The 18,886-nt window shown below is 52.0% G+C and overlaps 2 protein-coding genes across 2 annotated transcripts; one reads left to right on the plus strand and one right to left on the minus strand.

Annotated features, from left to right (window-relative positions):
- Nucleotides 1-395: 395 nt before the first annotated feature.
- Nucleotides 396-1,334, minus strand: LOC134524963 (olfactory receptor 14J1-like). The gene has a single exon (XM_063355311.1). It carries the CDS (start codon nt 1,308-1,310, stop codon nt 396-398), a length of 915 nt encoding a protein of 304 aa, XP_063211381.1. The 5' UTR covers nt 1,311-1,334.
- A 6,871-nt stretch (nt 1,335-8,205) lies between these two features.
- On the plus strand, nt 8,206-14,608 carry LOC134525067 (olfactory receptor 14J1-like). Its single transcript, XM_063355519.1, has 3 exons — nt 8,206-8,322; nt 13,429-14,331; nt 14,573-14,608. The coding sequence occupies exons 1-3, from the start codon at nt 8,206-8,208 to the stop codon at nt 14,606-14,608; spliced, it is 1,056 nt and encodes a 351-aa protein (XP_063211589.1).
- Nucleotides 14,609-18,886: the final 4,278 nt, after the last annotated feature.

Below are 18,886 nucleotides of genomic sequence, written 5' to 3' on the forward strand. Positions count from 1 at the left end.
ACTAAGTGCTTGGTATCTCACTAATCTCAGTGATTCGTCGAGATTATTCCCCCAAAGACAAGGAGAAAACAAGGTGGAAAGATGCTTGGAAAGTCCAATACCTTGGGCTTGTTCTTAGCCCCAACTTTATTAAAGGAGAGCCCAGTCTTCAGACATCATCCTCAGGAGATACCCTTTTATTGCAGATATGCTATTAGGGAGGTAACATGTGACACATTGTTCTTCAAGGATCAGACACAACAGGACAAATCCTCAAGAGAAGTGCTATGAACCCAAACAACTACCTCAAAGAATGATTATCAGAGAAAAAACAAAGGCAAAAACCTGGCCTAGAATAAACCTTTGGATCTACACAGAGAACAGGAGGCCCATTATTATTACTGCCTCAGGATCCATCAGATGAGTGTCCTCAGGGCATCCTTGAGCTCCCGGTTCCTCATGCTGTAGATGAGGGGGTTCACTGCCGGAGGCACCACCGAATACACAACAGCCATCACCAGATCGAGGGATGGGGACGAGATGGAGGAGGGCTTCAGGTAGGCAAATGTGGCAGTGCTGAGAAACAGAGAGACCACGGCCAGGTGAGGGAGGCACGTGGAAAAGGCTTTGTGTCGTCCCTGCTCTGAGGGGATCCTCAGCACAGCCCTGAAGATCTGCACATAGGACACCACAATGAAAACAAAACACGCAAAGAATAAACAGGCACTGAATAGAATAAGCCCAACTTCCCTGAGGTAGTCTGAGTCTGAGCAGGAGAGCTTGAGGATCTGGGGGATTTCACAGAAGAACTGGTCTAGGGCATTGCCTTGGCAGAGGGGTATTGAAAATGTATTGGCAGTGTGCAGGAGAGCACTGAGAAAGCCACTGCCCCAGGCAGCTGCTGCCATGTGGACACAAGCTCTGCTGCCCAGGAGGGACCCATAGTGCAGGGGTTTGCAGATGGCAACGTAGCGGTCGTAGGCCATGACTGTCAGAAGATAAAACTCTGCTGCCAACAAGGTGAGAAAGAGAAAGAGCTGGGCAGCACATCCTGAGTAGGAGATGGCCCTGGTGTCCCAGAGGGAATTGGCCATGGCTTTGGGGAGAGTGGTGGAGATGCAGCCCAGGTCGAGGAGGGCGAGGTTGAGGAGGAAGAAGTACATGGGGGTGTGGAGGCGGTGGTCACAGGCTACGGCAGTGATGATGAGGCCATTGCCCAGGAGGGCAGCCAGGTAGATGGCCAGGAAGAGCCAGAAGTGCAAGAGCTGCAGCTCCCGCGTGTCTGCGAATGCCAGCAGGAGGAAGTGGGTGATGGAGCTGCCGTTGGACATCGGATCCCTTTGTTCCCGAGGTACTGCCAAAGGAGGAAAGCACACTCACAAGTCAGGACAGCTCTGAGCAAATCTCTTCCCATTGCCTGCCCTTCCAAACCCAAGCCCCGAAAACACTCTTTGCCTGTGTCCTTCCTTCCGGGAGCTTTCTGCATTGCCCTTGTTGGAGCTCTCATTGTTGCTGGCCAAGTGTGCCGTGAGGAGCAGAGCTCTGCTTGTGGGCTCCCAAGGAGTCATCCCTGCTCCACAGCAGCGGGGACTTGGGAAAGGGGTTACAGCGTCTGACATTCACTAGTTACCTCATCTGTAATCCACTTGTAACGCAGAGGAGCTGCTCAGCATATTCCTGCAGGAAAACCTCAAGGAAGCTCCTGGTTGTCCTAAAGCTGCAGTGACATGAGCAGAGCCGGCTCACTCCTAAGCATTGTCGGGGGGGAAAGGCCACGCAGCTTTTGACTCGCTCCCCCCTGGCCCCCTGCAGAGGAACAGGGAGAAGAGGGAGAAAAAGGAATAAAAATCTCATGGGTTGAGATACAGACAGTTTGATAGACCAGTAACGGGAAAGAAAATGACAATCATTGTAAAAGAATATAGGAAACCAGGAGTGATGCAGTACAATTGCTTACCACCCGATGCCCATCCCGAGCAGCGAACACGGATTCCTGCCGCCCGGCCAACCCCCATTTCTATACTGAGCATGACGTCTGTGGTATGGAATATTCCTAGGCCCAGCTTGTCCTGCCTGTGCTCCCTCTCACTTTCTACGGGAAACCGAATAAGTCCTTGACTTAACATACACACTACTTAGCAACAACTCAACCAAAATATCTCATCATCATTAGTCTCATACTAAATCCATGTCCTCCTGCTCTACACAGGAGAGAGATCCCATAGGTTTTGGGCTATGAGAGCTTTAGGAGATCCCTGCTGGAACTGCAGTGGCATTGCCCTGCACCCAGAGACTTACCGTGTCAAGGGCTGTGAAGGTTTCTCTCTCTGTGAGCTCTCAGAGTCCTCCCACTCCCAGCTGCCTTTAACCTCTCTCCGCCTGCTCGTCTCCTCTCACGCTTGGCAGAGGAGCTCCATGCCATGACTTTCCTCCATCCCGGAAGCCTGGACCAGTTTAGTGGCAGAGGACCAGCTCAAGGCATTTTATTGACCTCTCTGGTGGTTTTGGTGCTGAGCCCATGAAGCTCAGACACAGGGGAAGCTGATGAAACCTCTCCAGAAGTCAATGTCAGATGCAAACTGCAAAGTTTCTTGGAGCGTTAATGGGTCCCACTGAGGGCCATTACTGCCAAAGGCTCCTGGGGGCTCGTTTGAGGGAAAACTGGAGGCAGTGAGGGCAGGTAGGCAAAGGCAATGGAGAGGTGTCTGATGCTGGCTACTCCTGAATGTGTGAGAGGAAGGCAAAGGGCCAAGCCCTGGCCTCCAGCCCCTGGGAAGGGAGATCCTGCCCCACAACCACAGCTCAGGGCACTTCCTGGGGCATTGTGATGGGAGGACGTGCAACGCCAAGGGCAGAAACACAGAATGACGGCTCCCGGGTGGGGAAGAGGAGGAGCTAAGGCCCTAGTGCTGTAAGGATAAGGTGTCTTCTGGTAGCCTTGGTGGCACAGACAACAGCCACAGCCAAGAGGAGAAAGACATAAGCACTGTTGGGGCCTTTCAGCCTTGCCCTCTCCCTTGATCGTCTCCACCACTGACTGTGCTATGGTGTCCCACATCTGCTCCTCTTCCCCTGCAGGCTGCAGACATCCCCCTAGCTTCCGGGTCTTGCTCTCCCCTCAGCATCTCACTGCCTTTGCTGACCTCTCTCCATCGTCCTTGGCTGTTCCTGAAACACAACGCCTTGGGCTGATCCCGACTCCCTCTGGGTGATCTGTTGCAGCACAGCACTGCCCTTGGCATTTCTTTCTCCTGGTGTCCAGTCTCAAACTCCCAAGCTGACCTTTGTTGCATTATTTCTTTCTCCTGCTGTTTCCCACCAAAGAAAAGCTCCATCGTCTCTGAAATAACCCTGCAAGCAGTTTCAGGCTATTCCAATACTGCCCAGAGCCTCCCTGCCACTGGGCCAGAGAAGCCCAGGTCCCTCAGCCTCTCCACAAAGCACACGTGCACTGGGCCCTCAAGCCCATCGTGGCAGACCTCCTCTGGACACTCTCCTGGTCCTCTCCACTTCTCCAAAATGGGGAGCTGCACACTGGGACACAGCTGTGTGTGTTGGGCCACAGCAGTGCTGAGTGAAAGGGGAAGGTGACTCAAGTTGCCTGGGGGGCACACGCTCCTCCTCCTGCAGCCCCATAGACAGCCGGCCTTGTCCACAGTGAGCGTGCACCACTGGCTCATGAGGCGTCCCTCAGGGTGCCCAGCCCCGTCTCCGCAGGGTCCCTGCTCAGCACATCAGGTCCCAGCCTGTCCTGCTGCCTTGGGGTTATTCTTCGCCGGGATGCAGGACTGGACACTTCTCCTTGGAATACCTCAAGACATTTCTGTTGGCCAATTCCCAGGATTTCTCCAGCTGCCCCTGGCCTCAAGCTCCATTTGGTCATTTGTTGGATCGAGTGCACCCTGAGTAAGTTTGCAGATGACACCAAGTCAATTGGGAGTGTCAACCTGCTTGAGGGTAGGAATGCATTGCAGAGGGATCTGGAGAGTCTGGATCGATGGACCAAGGCCAGTGGTCTCAGGTTCAACAAGGCCAAGTGCCGGGTCCTGCACTTGGGTCACACCAACCCCATGCAGCATTACAAGCCTGGGGAGGAGTGGCTGGAGAGCTGCCCTGTAGGAAAGGACCTGGGGGTGTTGGTCGACTGCCGGCTGAATATGAGCCAGCAGTGTGCCCAGGTGGCCAAGAAGGCCAACAGCATCCTGGCCTGTATCGGGAACAGTGTGGTGAGCAGGAGTAGGGAAGTGATCGTCCCCCTGTACTCTGGTAGTGGTGAGGCCTCACTGGTGAGGCCCCACTTCGAATACTGCGTCCTGTTTTGGGCCCCTCACCACAAAAAAGGTAATGCGGCGCTGGAGTGGGTCCAGGGAAGGGCAACGGAGCTGGTGAGGGATCTGGAGAATAAACTTTATGTGGAGTGGCTGAGAGAGCTGGGATTGTTAAGCCTGGAGAAAAGTAGGCTGAGGGGAGACCTTCTCACTCTCTAAAACTCCCGGAAAGGAGGTTGTAAGGATGTGGGGTCGGTCTCTTCTACCAAGTGAGATGCAATAGGACAAAAGGAAACAGCCTCAAGTTGTGCCGGGGAGGTTTAGGCAGGACATTAGGAAAAATTTTTACACTGAAGGGGTTACCTAGCATTGGAACAGACTGCCCAGGAAGTGGTTGAGGCACCATCCATGGAGGTATTTAAAAGACAGGCAGACATAGTGCTTAGAGCTATGGTGTAGTGACGGCTTTTGTCAGAGGTACGTTGATGGTTGGACTAGGTGATCTGAAAGGTCCCTTCCAAGCAAGACAATTCTATGATTCTATTCAACTTTCATTCCCTTTTACAGTCTTTTTCCACTCCCAAGTTCTTCTCTTGGATCACCCTCATCTCCTCCCATAGAAACAGCCAACTCTTTTTCACTGTTTCCTTGTTGGCCCTTCCCTTGGTGTTTCTGAGATGGTTACAGTGGCACTATCCACCTTCCTCATGACGTCCATGACACTAGTAACCCCTTTTTCTTACCTCTGCTGTCCTACAGCTACTCAAGTTGTCTTGTTAGAGGAACCACGACTCAGCATGAGCCATCTGCACATGCAATTTATATGCTGGCGTGCTGGAGCTTCAGTGCACAGGGACCTTGAGACACCTGGGGACGTGGCCAACAGAAACCTCCTCAAGTTTTTCAAGGAGAAGGGGCAAAGTGGGAGAGGACCAGGTGAGGAGTGAGTCTGAGGAGAGGGGCCTGGGCATTTTGAGGGATGCCATATGAGGCTCTGGTAAAGGCTCAGCACCATTAAGGCCAGCTGCATATGATGCGGTGTTAGAAGGACCGTGGCCACCCAGACAATGGGATTTATCGTCCCCCTCGACTTGGCACTGATGAGGCCACATCTGCTCTCCTAGTATCCCAGAATATTTTGGGTTTGAAGGGACTTTTAAAGATCATCTAGTCCTGTGCCTGTTTTTTAGGGACATCTGTGACTTGATCAGGATGCTTAAGCCCCGCCCTACCTGACCCTGAACACCGCCAAGGATGGGGAATCCACAACTTCTCTGGGCAACCTTTTCCAGTGTCTCACCAACCTCACTGTGAAAAATTTTTTCCCTATGTCCAATCTAAATCTCCCGTCTTTCAGCGTAAAGCCATTGCCCCTTGTCCTGTCATTACTGGCCCTGGTAAACCCTCTCTGTCTCTGTCTTATAAACCTCCCTCATAGATGAAGAGGCCACAAGAAGGTCTCCTTGCAGCATTTTTGTTTCCAGGCTCAACAACGTCAACTCTCTCAGCTGTTCTTCCTAGGAGACGTCTTCCAGCCCTCCAATGACTTTTGGTGATCCATGTCTTGACCCGCTCTAACAGCTTTAGCCATGAGGCATGTGGTGAGGGTTTTGAAAGTCATGTTCTGGAAGTTGCTCAGAGCCTGCTGATGACGCAAATGTCCGTTATTCTGATAGTGTTTCTAACGTTGTTAATGATGCGGTGGGTGTCTGGGGAGGAGCACAGGTAGCACTAGCATTGCTGTCGTCTCTCCTGGACTTGTTCACTAACTGACTTATACCCAGGTAGGAACATGAGTTGGGGAGAAGTGTCCAGAGAACCCCACGCAGGTGGTTTCCAGGGAAATGACAGAGAGGAAAAGAGGTCACCGCCGTCTCCTGCGGCACCATGGAGTGAGGAGCGTGTTCCTGCATTGTGGCTTCTGCCAATGGTAAATCCCTTTCGGCATGCTCTGAAGTGCTGAGGCACCGTGGTGGCACAGCCACTGCCAAAAGCAGCTGCAGGCATCGGGGTGGCTTGGCTGGGCTCAGAGGAGCAGGTTTTGTTCGGCTTGGAGAAATGCCGCTGGTGAGACAGTCACTGTGCGAAGAGTCCTCCAGCAGTTTCCCACGCCCAAAGTCAGTCCAGCCCATGCACTAGGTGTGATCTCATGAAGCACCGAGTTATCTGGGCGTTAGAAAGAATATGCTGTAGGTTTGGGGCCGGGGGGTGGCGGAGTGTGTTTATACAAGGAGCACATGCTGCTTATGGGCAACCTGCCTATAAATGGTTTCTTTCACTTAAAAATTTGTGCATGATAAATGCAAGTATCTGACGGTATTTCAGGAAATAAAAATCTTTCATTTTTCTACACGTCTTTGCATGCAGAAATGGGGACATTAGGAAAGAAATCATGGTCACTTTTCCCTCACATAAACCCTAATTTTATCTTGCAGATTTTGAATGGCAGCTCTAGGAGAACTCACTAGGCAGGAGCAGTAAGAAAAAAAGTAAAAGTAATAGTGATCACGCTCTTAAGACTGCATGTCTCTGGGAATTCAAGCGTCCTCTTGAACAAGACATTTGTGTTGGTTTTTTTTTCACTTGGCTAATGTGAATGCTTTTGTGACATGTTCTAAACCGCTATTCTCGTTATTCATATGTCAGAGTTTAAGATGACAAACAGAGCTGCTTGTTAATGGCTCACTTTCTTCACGTGTGAGCCGTGACAAGTCCGTGTGCTCTGGGAAATGCAAAAGGGAAGGCTCAGTCTCCCAGCCGACGCGAGCATCGCTCTGCTCTGCAAGGGCTTACAGGGACTGGGGAACGTTTCTGCGCTGGGAACGGAGCCATGGAGCCCTCAGTAAGCTGCCATGAATCCATGCGACAGAGCAGCAGGGTCAGGAACAGGAACCGGAACCAGGCAGAGCTTGTCCAGAAGTTATAAAAGCCCGACCTTTTCAGGAAAAATAGATATCTCGGGAGATCACCCACTGATCTCCACTCCTCTACCTTTCATCGCCTTCCTTTTTTGAATGCTTTGAAAGCTCTTTGAGGTAGTGTTGTGATTGCTTGCATAACGCCTCCTTTTAGCACCCTGAACGCTCGTGATATATGCACAAATAGCACCTTTTCTGCCTTGTTGAAATGCCCCATGGGTGCATCAATGTACCTGATTCATTGACAGGTAGCAGTTTGTTTTCTTTCTTATAGACTTCACCTGTCAGCCATGTAAAAATGAATAATTTGGATCTAAGGCATGTCCCCCTGGTCTCTGTGTGTGTCGACAGAGCTTCGGGAGGTGGGGTCTTATCTCTGAGAAGAGCTGAGGGAACCCTCTCTCACTAAAATCTAAGAGCGAAAGCTGGTGTTGCCCTTCCCTTCCCTTCCCTTCCCTTCCCTTCCCTTCCCTTCCCTTCCCTTCCCTTCCCTTCCCTTCCATCATCCTAGCAGAAAAAATATTTTTTTCTGGTCCATACATCATTTGGACTGAAGAGATCTGTTCTGTTTTCTCCTGAGAAGCCTTTGCTCAACGAGCAACTGGTGTTCCGCTCCCATACAGCCATGCAGATCTCGTTTGGGCTTTCCTAATTACTGCAGTCACACCTGTGCTGGTCTCTGTAGTCTTTCACTGTGCTTGAGGGGTGCGTGATGGTGCGTGGGCCGCTGCCATTGTCCAGTGAGCGTGTTGTTTGGGTTGCTCTGTGGACAGAAAATGTCCCAAAGAAAAGGCTTGGAGAACCACACAGCAGGACCTGGCTTTCTTCTTCTGGGATTCTCTGACCACGCCAACCTGCAAGGCCTGCACTTCACAGTCTTACTGGTCATCTACCTCATGGTCATCACAGGGAATGGCCTCATGCCAAAAATGCTGCGGGCTTTCCTGACGGGAGACGGCAGCATCTCCTTCCTTGGCTGTGCTGCCCAGCTGTATTTCCTGGTTTTGCTGGGCAGCACCGAAAGCCTTCTCCTGGCCTCCATGGCCTACGACCGCTGTGTAGCTACCTGTGACCCCCTGCACTGTGGCCTCATCCTGAATGGGAGCCTCTGTGTCAGACTGGTGGTGGGCTCATGGGTGGCTGTCATCCCAGTACAAGTAGGGCAGACTTACCGGCTGTTCACTTTGCCCGGCTGTGCATCCCATAGCCTTCATCACTTCTTCTGTGATGTCCCCCCTCTGTTGGAACTGGCCTGTGCAGACACTTTCTGGAACCAAGCGATGCTGCACACCATCATCCTGCTCTTTGCAGTCCTTGCCTTTTCCTTGATGGTCGTTTCTTACACTCAAATTGTCAGGGCAATGCTGAAAATGCCTTCAGTTCTGGGCAGACGCAAAGCCTTTTCCACCTGCTCCTCACACCTGGGGGTGGTGACTCTCTTCTATGGCTCCCTCATGGTTGTGTACTTTAAACGACGGTCAAGAGACTCTGCAGACACTGACAAATACCTTGCCCTGTTTTACACGATTGTGACCCCCATGCGCAACCCCGTCATCTATAGTCTGAGGAATAAGGAAGTGAGAATTGCCCTGAAGAGGCTCCTATGGAGAAAGTGATAGAGCAGAGTATGTGAAAGGGGCCCAAATAGTACCAAAAGTCCCAACAAGGTACTTGGTTGTGTGAACACAGGTGTCCCATAGTAGCTTAGACAAAACCCGTCTCCTGCCTGGCTATAATCCTCCTCAGGAGGGGGACAGGTCTCCCGGGGCATTCCTGTTATCTCTGATAGCTCCACCTAGGTATCTTCATACTCCAGAGCAGCTTCAGCTCCCCTGGAGAGCTGACTGCAAACAGCTTGTTCAGGCTGTGTCTGCCCAAGCTGCCAGTACCTTTAAAGGAAAACAGTCGAATCAGTCAAGAGGGATTAGAGGGTGACTCATCCAGTGAGAAGAAGACGACTAACCTCAGGCTGGGAAATCATTTGCTGGACCCCATTGACTATCCAGAGTGTCCATGGATGGCATCAGCTTAGGAGAATTGAAGGACCTGAAAGTCATCTTCCCCTCCTGTCATACTTTGCATTGAGCTGTACAATGCTTGACAAACTCAACATGAATAGATCAAAAGCAAAACCAAACCCGAAATCACTAGGAGATTTTCATGACACAAATAGGCAAAGCTGTGAGTAACAGAGCCTGAAATCGACGTGCAGCCTGCTTTGAGCAAGAGGTTATGCTGGAGACTTCCCGTGATCCGTTGCCATCTGAATGGTTTTATGAGTCTACACAGCATTTCTTCGAAACTGACTTTGCTGATAAGATGGAGAAACAAGACTGAGACTGATTGACTGAGCTTTTGCAATGTCTGCCTTAGAATGAGATGGGTTCTCCCTGTGTCTCTCCAGTGGTGGCAAAGTGGGCTGAGATCATCACGTGCACATGGAAACCAGTGACGAGTGGCGTTCCTCAGGGGTCAGTACTGGGACCAGTGCTGTTTAACATCTTTGTTGGTGACATGGACAATGGGATTGAGTGCACCCTCAGCAAGTTTGCCGACGACACCAAGCTGTGTGGCACAGTCAACACGCTGGAGGGAAGGGATGCCATCCAGAGGGACCTGGAGAGGCTTGAGAGGTGGGCCTGTGTGAACCTCATAGAGTTCAGCCAGGCCACGTGCAAGGTCCTGCACCTGGGTCATGGCAATCCCAGGCACAAATCCAGGTTGAGCGGAGAATGGCTTGAGAGCTGCCCTGAGGAGAAGGTGGTGCTGGTGCGCGAGAAGCTCAACACGAGCAGGCAAAGTGCACTTGCAGCCCAGAAAGCCAACCGCATCCTGGGCTGCATCAAAAGAAGCGTGGCCAGCAGATGGAGGGAGGTGATTCTGCCCCTCTACTCCGCACTGGTGAGACCCCACCTGCAGTACTGTGTCGAGCTCTGGAGTCCTCAGCACAAGAAGGACATGGACCTGTTGGAACGGGTCCAGCGGAGGGCCACAAAGATGATCAGAGAGCTGGAGCCCCTCTGCTCTGAGGACAGGCTGAGAGAGTTGGGGTTGTTCAGCCTGGAGAAGGGAAGGCTCCGCGGAGACCTTATAGCGGCCTTCCAGTCCCTAAAGGGTGCCTACCGGAAGGATGGGGAGGGACTTTTTATCAGGGAGTGTGATGACAGGGCACGGGGTAATGGCCCCAAATTGAAAGAGGGTAGATTTAGAATGGATATCAGGAAACAATTCTTTACTGTGAGGGTGGTGAGGCACTGGAAGAGGTTGCCCAGAGAAATTGTCAATGCCCCATCCCTGGAGGTGTTCAAGGCCAGGCTGGGTGAGGCTTTGAGCAACGTGGTCTAGTGCGAGGTGTCCCTGCCCAGGGCAGGGGGGTTGGAACTGGGTGATCTTTAAGGTCCCTCCCAACTCGAACCATCCTGTGATTCTGTGTGATTCTGTAAAGATATTAAAGTGATCTGTCCCCAGATACCAAGCACTGAGGAACAAGCATCAGGGTGACCATCTGCACACAAACATTAACAGCTGACCAAATGGAGCTTGAGGCCAGGGGCAGCTGGAGAAATGCTGGGATTTGGCCAACAGAAATGTCTTGAAGTTTTGCAAGGAGAAGTGTCCAGTCCTGCACCCCGGGGAAGAATAACCCCAAGGCAGCAGGACAGGCTGGGACCTGATGTGCTGAGCAGGGACCCTGCGGAGACGGGGCTGGGCACCCTGAGGGACGCCTCATGAGCCAGCGGTGCACGCTCACTGTGGACAAGGCCGGCTGTCTATGGGGCTGCAGGAGGAGGAGCGTGTGCCCCCCACGCAACTTGAGTCACCTTCCCCTTTCACTCAGCACTGCTGTGGCCCAACACACACAGCTGTGTCCCAGTGTGCGGCTCCCCATTTTGGAGAAGTGGAGAGGACCAGGAGAGTGTCCAGAGGAAATCTGCCATGATGGGCTTGAGGGCCCAGTGCACGTGTGCCATGTGGTGGGGCTGAGGGACCTGGGCTTCTCTAGCCTAGTGGCAGGGAGGCTCTGGGCAGTATTGGAATAGCCTGAAACTGGTTGCAGGGTTGCTTGTGAGATGATGGATCTTCTCTCTGGAAGGAAACAGCAGGAGAAAGAAATAATGCAACAAAGGTCAGCTTGGGAGGTTGAGACTGGACACCAGGAGAAAGAAATGCCACTGCAAGGGCAGTGCTGTGCTGCAACAGATCACCCAGAGGGAGTCGGGATCAGCCCAAGGCGTTGTGTTTCAAGAACAGCCAAGGACGACGGAGAGAGGTCAGTAAAAGCAGTGAGATGCTGAGGGGAGAGCAAGACGGGGAAGCAGGGGGGATGTCTGCAGCCTGCAGGGGAAGAGGAGCAGATGTGGGACACCATAGCACAGTCAGTGGTGGAGACGATCAAGGGAGATGGCAAGGCTGAAAGCCCCCAACAGTGCTTATGTCTTTCTCCTCTTGGCTGTGGCTGTTGTCTGTGCCACCAAGGCTACCAGAAGACACCTTATCCTTACAGCACTAGGGCCTTGGCGCCTCCTCTTCCCCACCCGGGAGCCGTCATTCTGTGTTTCTGCCCTTGGCGTTGCACGTCCTCCCATCACAATGCCCCAGGAAGAGCCCTGAGCTGTGGCTGTGGGGCAGGATCTCCCTTCCCAGGGGCTGGAGGCCAGGGCACGGCCCTTTGCCTTCCTCTCACACATTCAGGAGTAGCCAGCATCAGACACCTCTCCATTGCCTTTGCCTACCTGCCCTCACTGCCTCCAGTTTTCCCTCAAACGAGCCCCCAGGAGCCTTTGGCAGTAATGGCCCTCAGTGGGACCCATTAACGCTCCAAGAAACTTTCATAATTACATCTGACTTTGACTTCTGGAGAGGTTTCATCAGCTTCCCCTGTGTCTGAGCTTCATGGGCTCAGCACCAAAACCACCAGAGAGGTCAATAAAATGCCTTGAGCTGGTCCTCTGCCACTAAACTGGTCCAGGCTCCTGGGATGGAGGAAAGTCATGGCAAGTCTCTTTTGCAGTCTCCTCTGCAAAGCGTGAGAGGAGACGAGCAGGCAGAGAGAGGTTAAAGGCAGCTGGGAGTGGGAGGACTCTGAGAGCTCACAGAGAGAGAAACCTTCACAGCCCTTGACACGGTAAGTCTCTGGGTGCAGGGCAATGCCGCTGCAGTTCCTGCAGGGATCTCCTAAAGCTCTCATAGCCCAAAACCTATGGGATCTGTCTCCTGGGTAGAGCAGGAGGACATACCCAAGATCAGAGATTCTCTGCTGCACCATCAGAGGCAGTGGACATTTCACAGGGACTTTTCCAGAAGCACCTCAAGACAAGTGCTACCTGGGAGTTGTCCTGGTTTCAGCTGGGAGAGAGTTCATTTTCTTCCTAGAAGCTGCTGTGGTTTGGATTTAGTATGAGACTAACGATGATGAGACATTTTGGTTGAGTTGTTGCTAAGTAGTGTGTATGTTAAGTCAAGGACTTGTTCGGTTTCCCGTAGAAAGTGAGAGGGAGCACAGGCAGGACAAGCTGGGCCGAGGAATATTCCATACCACAGACATCATGCTCAGTATAGAAATTGGGGTTGGCCGGGCGGCAGGAATCCGTGTTCGCTGCTCGGGATGGGCATCGGGTGGTAAGCAATTGTACTGCATCACTCCTGGTTTCCTATATTCTTTTACAATGATTGTCATTTTCTTTCCCGTTACTGGTCTATCAAACTGTCTGTACCTCAACCCATGAGATTTTTATTCCTTTTTCTCCCTCTTCTCCCTGTTCCTCTGCAGGGGGCCAGGGGGGAGTGAGTCAAAAGCTGCGTGGTCGTTCCCCCCCGACAAGGCTGAGGAGTGAGCTGGCTCTGCTCATGTCACTGCAGCTTTAGGACAACCGGGAGCTTCCTTGAGGTTTTCCTGCAGGAATATGCTGAGCAGCTCCTCTGCGTTACAAGTGGATTACAGATGAGGTAACTAGTGAACGTCAGACGCTGTAACCCCTTTCCCAAGTCCCCGCTGCTGTGGAGCAGGGATGACTCCTTGGGAGCCCACAAGCAGCGCTCTGCTCCTCACGACACACTTGGCCAGCAACAATGAGAGCTCCAACAAGGGCAATGCAGAAAGCTCCCGGAAGGAAGGACACAGGCAAAGAGTGTTTTCGGGGCTTGGGTTTGGAAGGGCAGGCAATGGGAAGAGATTTGCTCAGAGCTGTCCTGACTTGTGAGTGTGCTTTCCTCCTTTGGCAGTACCTCGGGAACAAAGGGATCCGATGTCCAACGGCAGCTCCATCACCCACTTCCTCCTGCTGGCATTCGCAGACACGCGGGAGCTGCAGCTCTTGCACTTCTGGCTCTTCCTGGCCATCTACCTGGCTGCCCTCCTGGGCAATGGCCTCATCATCACTGCCGTAGCCTGTGACCACCGCCTCCACACCCCCATGTACTTCTTCCTCCTCAACCTCGCCCTCCTCGACCTGGGCTGCATCTCCACCACTCTCCCCAAAGCCATGGCCAATTCCCTCTGGAACACCAGGGCCATCTCCTACTCGGGATGTGCTGCCCAGCTCTTTCTCTTTCTGCTTTTGATATCATCAGAATATTATCTTCTGACAGTCATGGCCTACGACCGCTACGTTGCCATCTGCAAACCCCTGCACTATGGGTCCCTCCTGGGCAGCAGAGCTTGTGTCCACATGGCAGCAGCTGCCTGGGGCAGTGGCTTTCTCAATGCTCTCCTGCACACGGCCAATACATTTTCAATACCCCTCTGCCAAGGCAATGCCCTAGACCAGTTCTTCTGTGAAATCCCCCAGATCCTCAAGCTCTCCTGCTCAGACGCAGACTACCTCAGGGAAGTTGGGCTTCTTGCTTTTAGTAACTTTTTTTCTTTTGCCTGTTTTGTTTTCATTGTGGTGTCCTATGTGCAGATCTTCAGGGCTGTGCTGAGGATCCCCTCAGAGCAGGGACGGCACAAAGCCTTTTCCACGTGCCTCCCTCATCTGATCGTTATCTCCCTGTTTATCAGCACTGGTGTGTTTTCCTACCTGAAGCCCTCCTCCATCTCCTCCCGAGATCTAGACCTAGTGGTGTCATTTCTGTACTCCGTGGTGCCTCCGGCAGTGAACCCCCTCATCTACAGCATGAGGAACCAGGAGCTCTGGGATGCCCTGAGAAAACTATTGCAATATACTGCAATATTCACAGAAAACAGCAGGACAACCTTCTGTTCATAACCTTTTTACAGTCCTACTTTCTTTCTTTCTCTTTCTTTCTTTCTTTCTTTCTTTCTTTCTTTCTTTCTTTCTTTCTTTCTTTCTTTCTTTTCTTTCTTTCTGTTCCTTTTTTTTCCTTCCTATATTCCTTGCTTTCTTTATCTCTTCCTCTCTTTCTCTCTTTCACTGTTTCTCTTTTTTCTCTTTCCTCTTATTTTAGGCTTGTTATAATATTATTCCTAATCTCGCTTTTTGAGCATTTCAGTGTTCTTTCTTCCCAATGACCTGATGTACATCAGAAGCCAGACTCCCTCTATACTTGAAACAAAATAAAGGCAGCAGCAGAAAATCAAGCAGCGAATGAATGCTTTATTTTGCTTTGCTTACACACGCAGCTTTTGCTTTACCTGGGCTGAGCTGGGAAGCGCTCGGGAGAGGAAAACACCAGTGCAGAGCTCAGCTGTGTGAGTGTGAAGGCTGGGTGCACACAGCAGTGTTCTCACACAGCCAGGCCTTCTGGAGAGACAGGAAGGACCAGCAGAGCAGGACCTGCTCTGTGCCATGGACCACGGACACCCCGGGGAACCTGCCCCAGGGTAATCGTCACCAACCAGCCCCTCACAGCTGCAGCAACAGCCACTCACCTCCGCTCAGAGAGCTGCTCTGTCCCTCCATGGAGGGACACAAAATGACTGCATCAGAAGTTTGTTCTTGCTTTCCAGACTCTTGAATGCACATGTCATGTGGGTGATGAGATGAATTTGAGGGAGCACAAGTGCCAGCAGCTACTGCTAGGAGTGTCCTGTTGTGGGAAACTCAGTCTCTTGAGATCGCTTCAGGTTTTGAGTAACACCCCCTGGGTAACCACCACTGCCATGTGCTTCCTTGTATGTGGGTCATAGAGACATCGAATCACAGAATCACAGCATGGTTCGGGTTGCAAAGAACCTTTAAAGGTCATCTAGTCCAATCCCCTCTCCACACACAGGGACATCTTTCACTACATCAGGTTTCTCAAAGCATTGTCCAACCCGACTTTAAACACTTCCAATGATGGGCCATCGTCAGCTTTTCTGGGCAACCTGTTCCCTTCTCTCACCACCATTATCGCAATATATTTCTCCCTTATCTCCAATCTAAACCCGCCCTCTCTCCCTTTAAAACCCTTGGCCCTCGTCCTGTCACTGCAGGCCTTGGTACAAAGTCTCTCCTCGACTGTCCTACAAGCCTCCTTTTTATATTGGATTCCTGCAATAAGGTCTCCCTGGAGCCTTCTCTTCTCTGTGCTAAACAACCCCAACTCTCTCAGCTTTTCTCCATGAGAGGTGTTCCAGCTTTCAGAGCATTTTTGTGGCCCTACTCTACACGCACGCTAACAGGTCTATATTGGTCTTGTGCTTGGCACCCTGGAGCTGGACACTGTTCTCCAGCTGGGGTCTCACCACAGCAGCGTAGAGGAGGACAATCCCCTCCCTCCACCTGCTGGCCACGCTTCTTTTCATGCAGCCCAGGATGCGCTTGGCTTTGTAGTCCTGCACTTGGACCACAACAACCCCATGCATCGCTACAGGCTTGGGGCAGTGTGGCTGGAGAGCTGCCTGGCAGAAAAGGACCTGGGGGTTGTAACTGACAAGCGGCTGAACATGAGCCAGCAGTGTGCCCAGGTGGCCAAGAGGGCCAATGGCATCCTGGCTTGTATTAGAAATAGTGTGACCAGCAGAAGGAGGGAGGTGATTGTCCCCCTGTACTCAGCACTGGGGAGGCCACCCCTTGAGTATTGTGTCCAGTTCTGGGCACCTCAATACGAGAGAGATCTCGAGGTGCTGGAGCGAGGGCAGAGGAGGGCAACGAAGCTGGTGAAGGGCCTGGAGAATAAATCTGATGAGGAGTGAGTGAAGGAGCTGGGACTGTTTAGTTTGAGGAAGAGGAGGCTGAGGGGAGACCTCATCGCTCTCTACAACTACTTGAAAGGCCATTGTAGAGAGGTTGGTGCTGGTCTCTTCTCACAGGTCATTAGTGATAGAACAAGAGGGAATGGGTTCAAGCTGCAGCAGGGGAGGGTTAGGCTGGACATTAGGAAAAAATTCTTCCCAGAAAGAGTGGTCAGACACTGGAACAGGCGGCCCAGGGAGGTGGTGGAGTCACCATCCCTGGATGTGTTTAAGACTCCTTTAGATGTGGTGTTAAGGGATATGGTGTAAGGGAGGATTTCATAGAGTGGAGTTGATCCCAAGGGTCTTTTCCAACCTAAATGATTCTACAGTTCTATGATTGCCAGCTCATGTTCAGTTACTCAAACCCCAGTATCCTCAAGCCCTTCTCTGCAGGGCTGCTCTCAAACCCTTCGTCAACACACTCCATGTGTCTCCTGCACTGCTTACAGCTTGCTGGGATGCTCTTCCAGCAGCTGTCAGGGTGACTGGAGTCCCCCAGGAGGATCGGAGTGTCTGTGGTGCTTCCTGTAGGTGAAGTAAGAACGCTTCGTCAAAAGGCTCCTCTTGGTCGGGTGGCCTGGAACCAACCCCAGCCATGAGGATTCCAGCTGCAGAAGGGTGCTCAGCTCCTCCTCTTTGTTCCCCAGGCTGCGTGCATTGGTACAGAGGCACTTCAGCTGGGCCATTGACCAGGACAACTTCTTTAGAGGAACACACCCGAAATCACAGAATCATAGAATTGTTAGGGTTGGAAGGGACCTTAAAGATCATCTAGTTCCAACCCCCCTGCCATGGGCAGGGACATCTCCCACTAGATCAGGGTTGGTTCTGAATATACCAGCAGCCCCTGGCCCTTCTCTCTTCCTAAAACTCCGTCCCCTTCCCCCGGTCAATCCAGTCGGACATGCAACTGGCCTCTTTTATACCGTCTTCTGCCTCCTCCCTCTTGGTTCCTTCCTGCTCCCCCTTCCGCTGCATGTCCCTCAGGGGTTTGCACAGCTCTATTCATTCCCGCATCCCTCCCAGACCAGGCTCCCTCTGAGTCACAACGTTCTCATTTCAAACGGCCACTTGATCTTCCTGGAGGTGCCACCTGGACTTTCTTGATGGCCCACCAATTCCTGGGACTGGCAAAAGTTCTTTCTTGTCATGGACTCCATGGTTCTTTGCTCAAGTTTGTGGCTCAGTGCATTCTGCTTCTGGTTTTTCTCCCTTTTTTCTCCCCGTTTCCCCATGAACAAGGTCCCCGCTCAGATGACCTTGCTGGAATAAACACTCCCCCTCTCACACGCCTCCATCCCTCAGCGTGACTGACCACCTTTGGCTCCCATCGCTGCCTCCCTGAGCCTTTGCCCTCAGGTTTGGGGCCCTGCACCTTCTTCTTTATGGCCGCTCGGCCTGACAGCTGCCCCGCCCACCAGCTTCCGGCGGAAGTCCCGCCCCCTCTCCTCTACCGGGCCTCTGCTCTCTTCTGATTGGCTGACAGCACCGGCCACCCTGCCTGGATAGACCCGGAGGTGCATGGGACCCGGAAGGCCCTTCCCCTCCATGCACGGGGGCGCCAGTTTGGTTTGTCCACCATTTTCTGCCGAGATGCCGCCATTCCCTGGCAGGGAGCTGCCGTTTGGTTAAAGATCACACAGCTCCGTGATTGGCTAACGGCCATTTCCTGACACCGTCACACCCGCGTGTTCTCAGGCAGCCCCTGGGATGGGCTGCCTGCCTCGTTTGGATATAAAAATAGAATATTTCTAGACAATATAATCATATATTGTATATATCTATGAAAGGAAGTGTATCATTCTACTAATGAATTTATTTTTTTTAATACTACACACACTATTTTTATATATATACTTATGTGTATGTGTATAGATTTCTACAATGGTAAACATTAATAAACATATAGAAATTAAATTAATAATTTTTGTTTCCAAAGTTTAAATAACTATAAATTTGAATTGGAGCTATAGTTTTGAATTGAGTAAATCCCCCTTCAATAAGATTTAGTGTAGTGAAGAATTACAGTTTAAATGTGAACGGAAGCAGAAGGAAAAGGCCGGGTGGGGGTCCCCCACTTTACCAGGCTGCAGAACAAGCCCTGACAGGGTGGGCTGGGGGGAATTCAAGAGGGCGGAGGGGTGCCCGAAAGGTGGTGGGGCACGGACACGCTGGAACGTGCCCAGGGGCTACGGCCCCCTTCTAGGAGGGGCGAGCAAGTGACGGAGAGGGGGGTCAGTACTGGCTTGGGTCCCCCCAAAAGACGAGCACCCAGCGAATAGGTTGGTATGTGCTTGTGAGGAGCTGCTGCCTGAGTAGCCAACAGGCCAAGAGGAGGCTTCTGGTGTGTGTAGGAGCTTGTGAGGAGTCGTATCTCAGAGGTGAGCAGACAGCAAGCACGGGGAGACGGGGTGGTCAGGTCTCTGGTGCCTGAGTAGCGGATAGACCAGGAGCAAGGCCAGGGCTCCTGTAGGGGCTGGTGAGGTCACTGGTGCTGCTGTAGCTGATAGGAGACACGTGGCTCAGGTTTGTACTTGTGATGTCACTCTTGGCTGAGTAGCTGATAAGGCAGGACCAGGTGCACAGCTCATGTAGGTGCT

The sequence above is a fragment of the Chroicocephalus ridibundus genome, chromosome 18, assembly GCF_963924245.1.
Source record: "Chroicocephalus ridibundus chromosome 18, bChrRid1.1, whole genome shotgun sequence".
NCBI classification, from domain to species: Eukaryota; Metazoa; Chordata; class Aves; order Charadriiformes; family Laridae; genus Chroicocephalus; species Chroicocephalus ridibundus.

Bases quoted from the DNA above. Each gene is read 5' to 3' on its own strand.
- LOC134524963 (XM_063355311.1), bottom strand. From the start codon at position 1,310: ATGTCCAACGGCAGCTCCATCACCCACTTCCTCCTGCTGGCATTCGCA.
- LOC134525067 (XM_063355519.1), top strand. From the start codon at position 8,206: ATGGCCTACGACCGCTGTGTAGCTACCTGTGACCCCCTGCACTGTGGC. The intron at 8,323-13,428 runs GTAGGGCAGACT...AACGGCAGCTCC, and splicing joins TGGCTGTCATCCCAGTACAA to ATCACCCACTTCCTCCTGCT. The intron at 14,332-14,572 runs GCAATATTCACA...CTCTTATTTTAG, and splicing joins GAAAACTATTGCAATATACT to GCTTGTTATAATATTATTCC.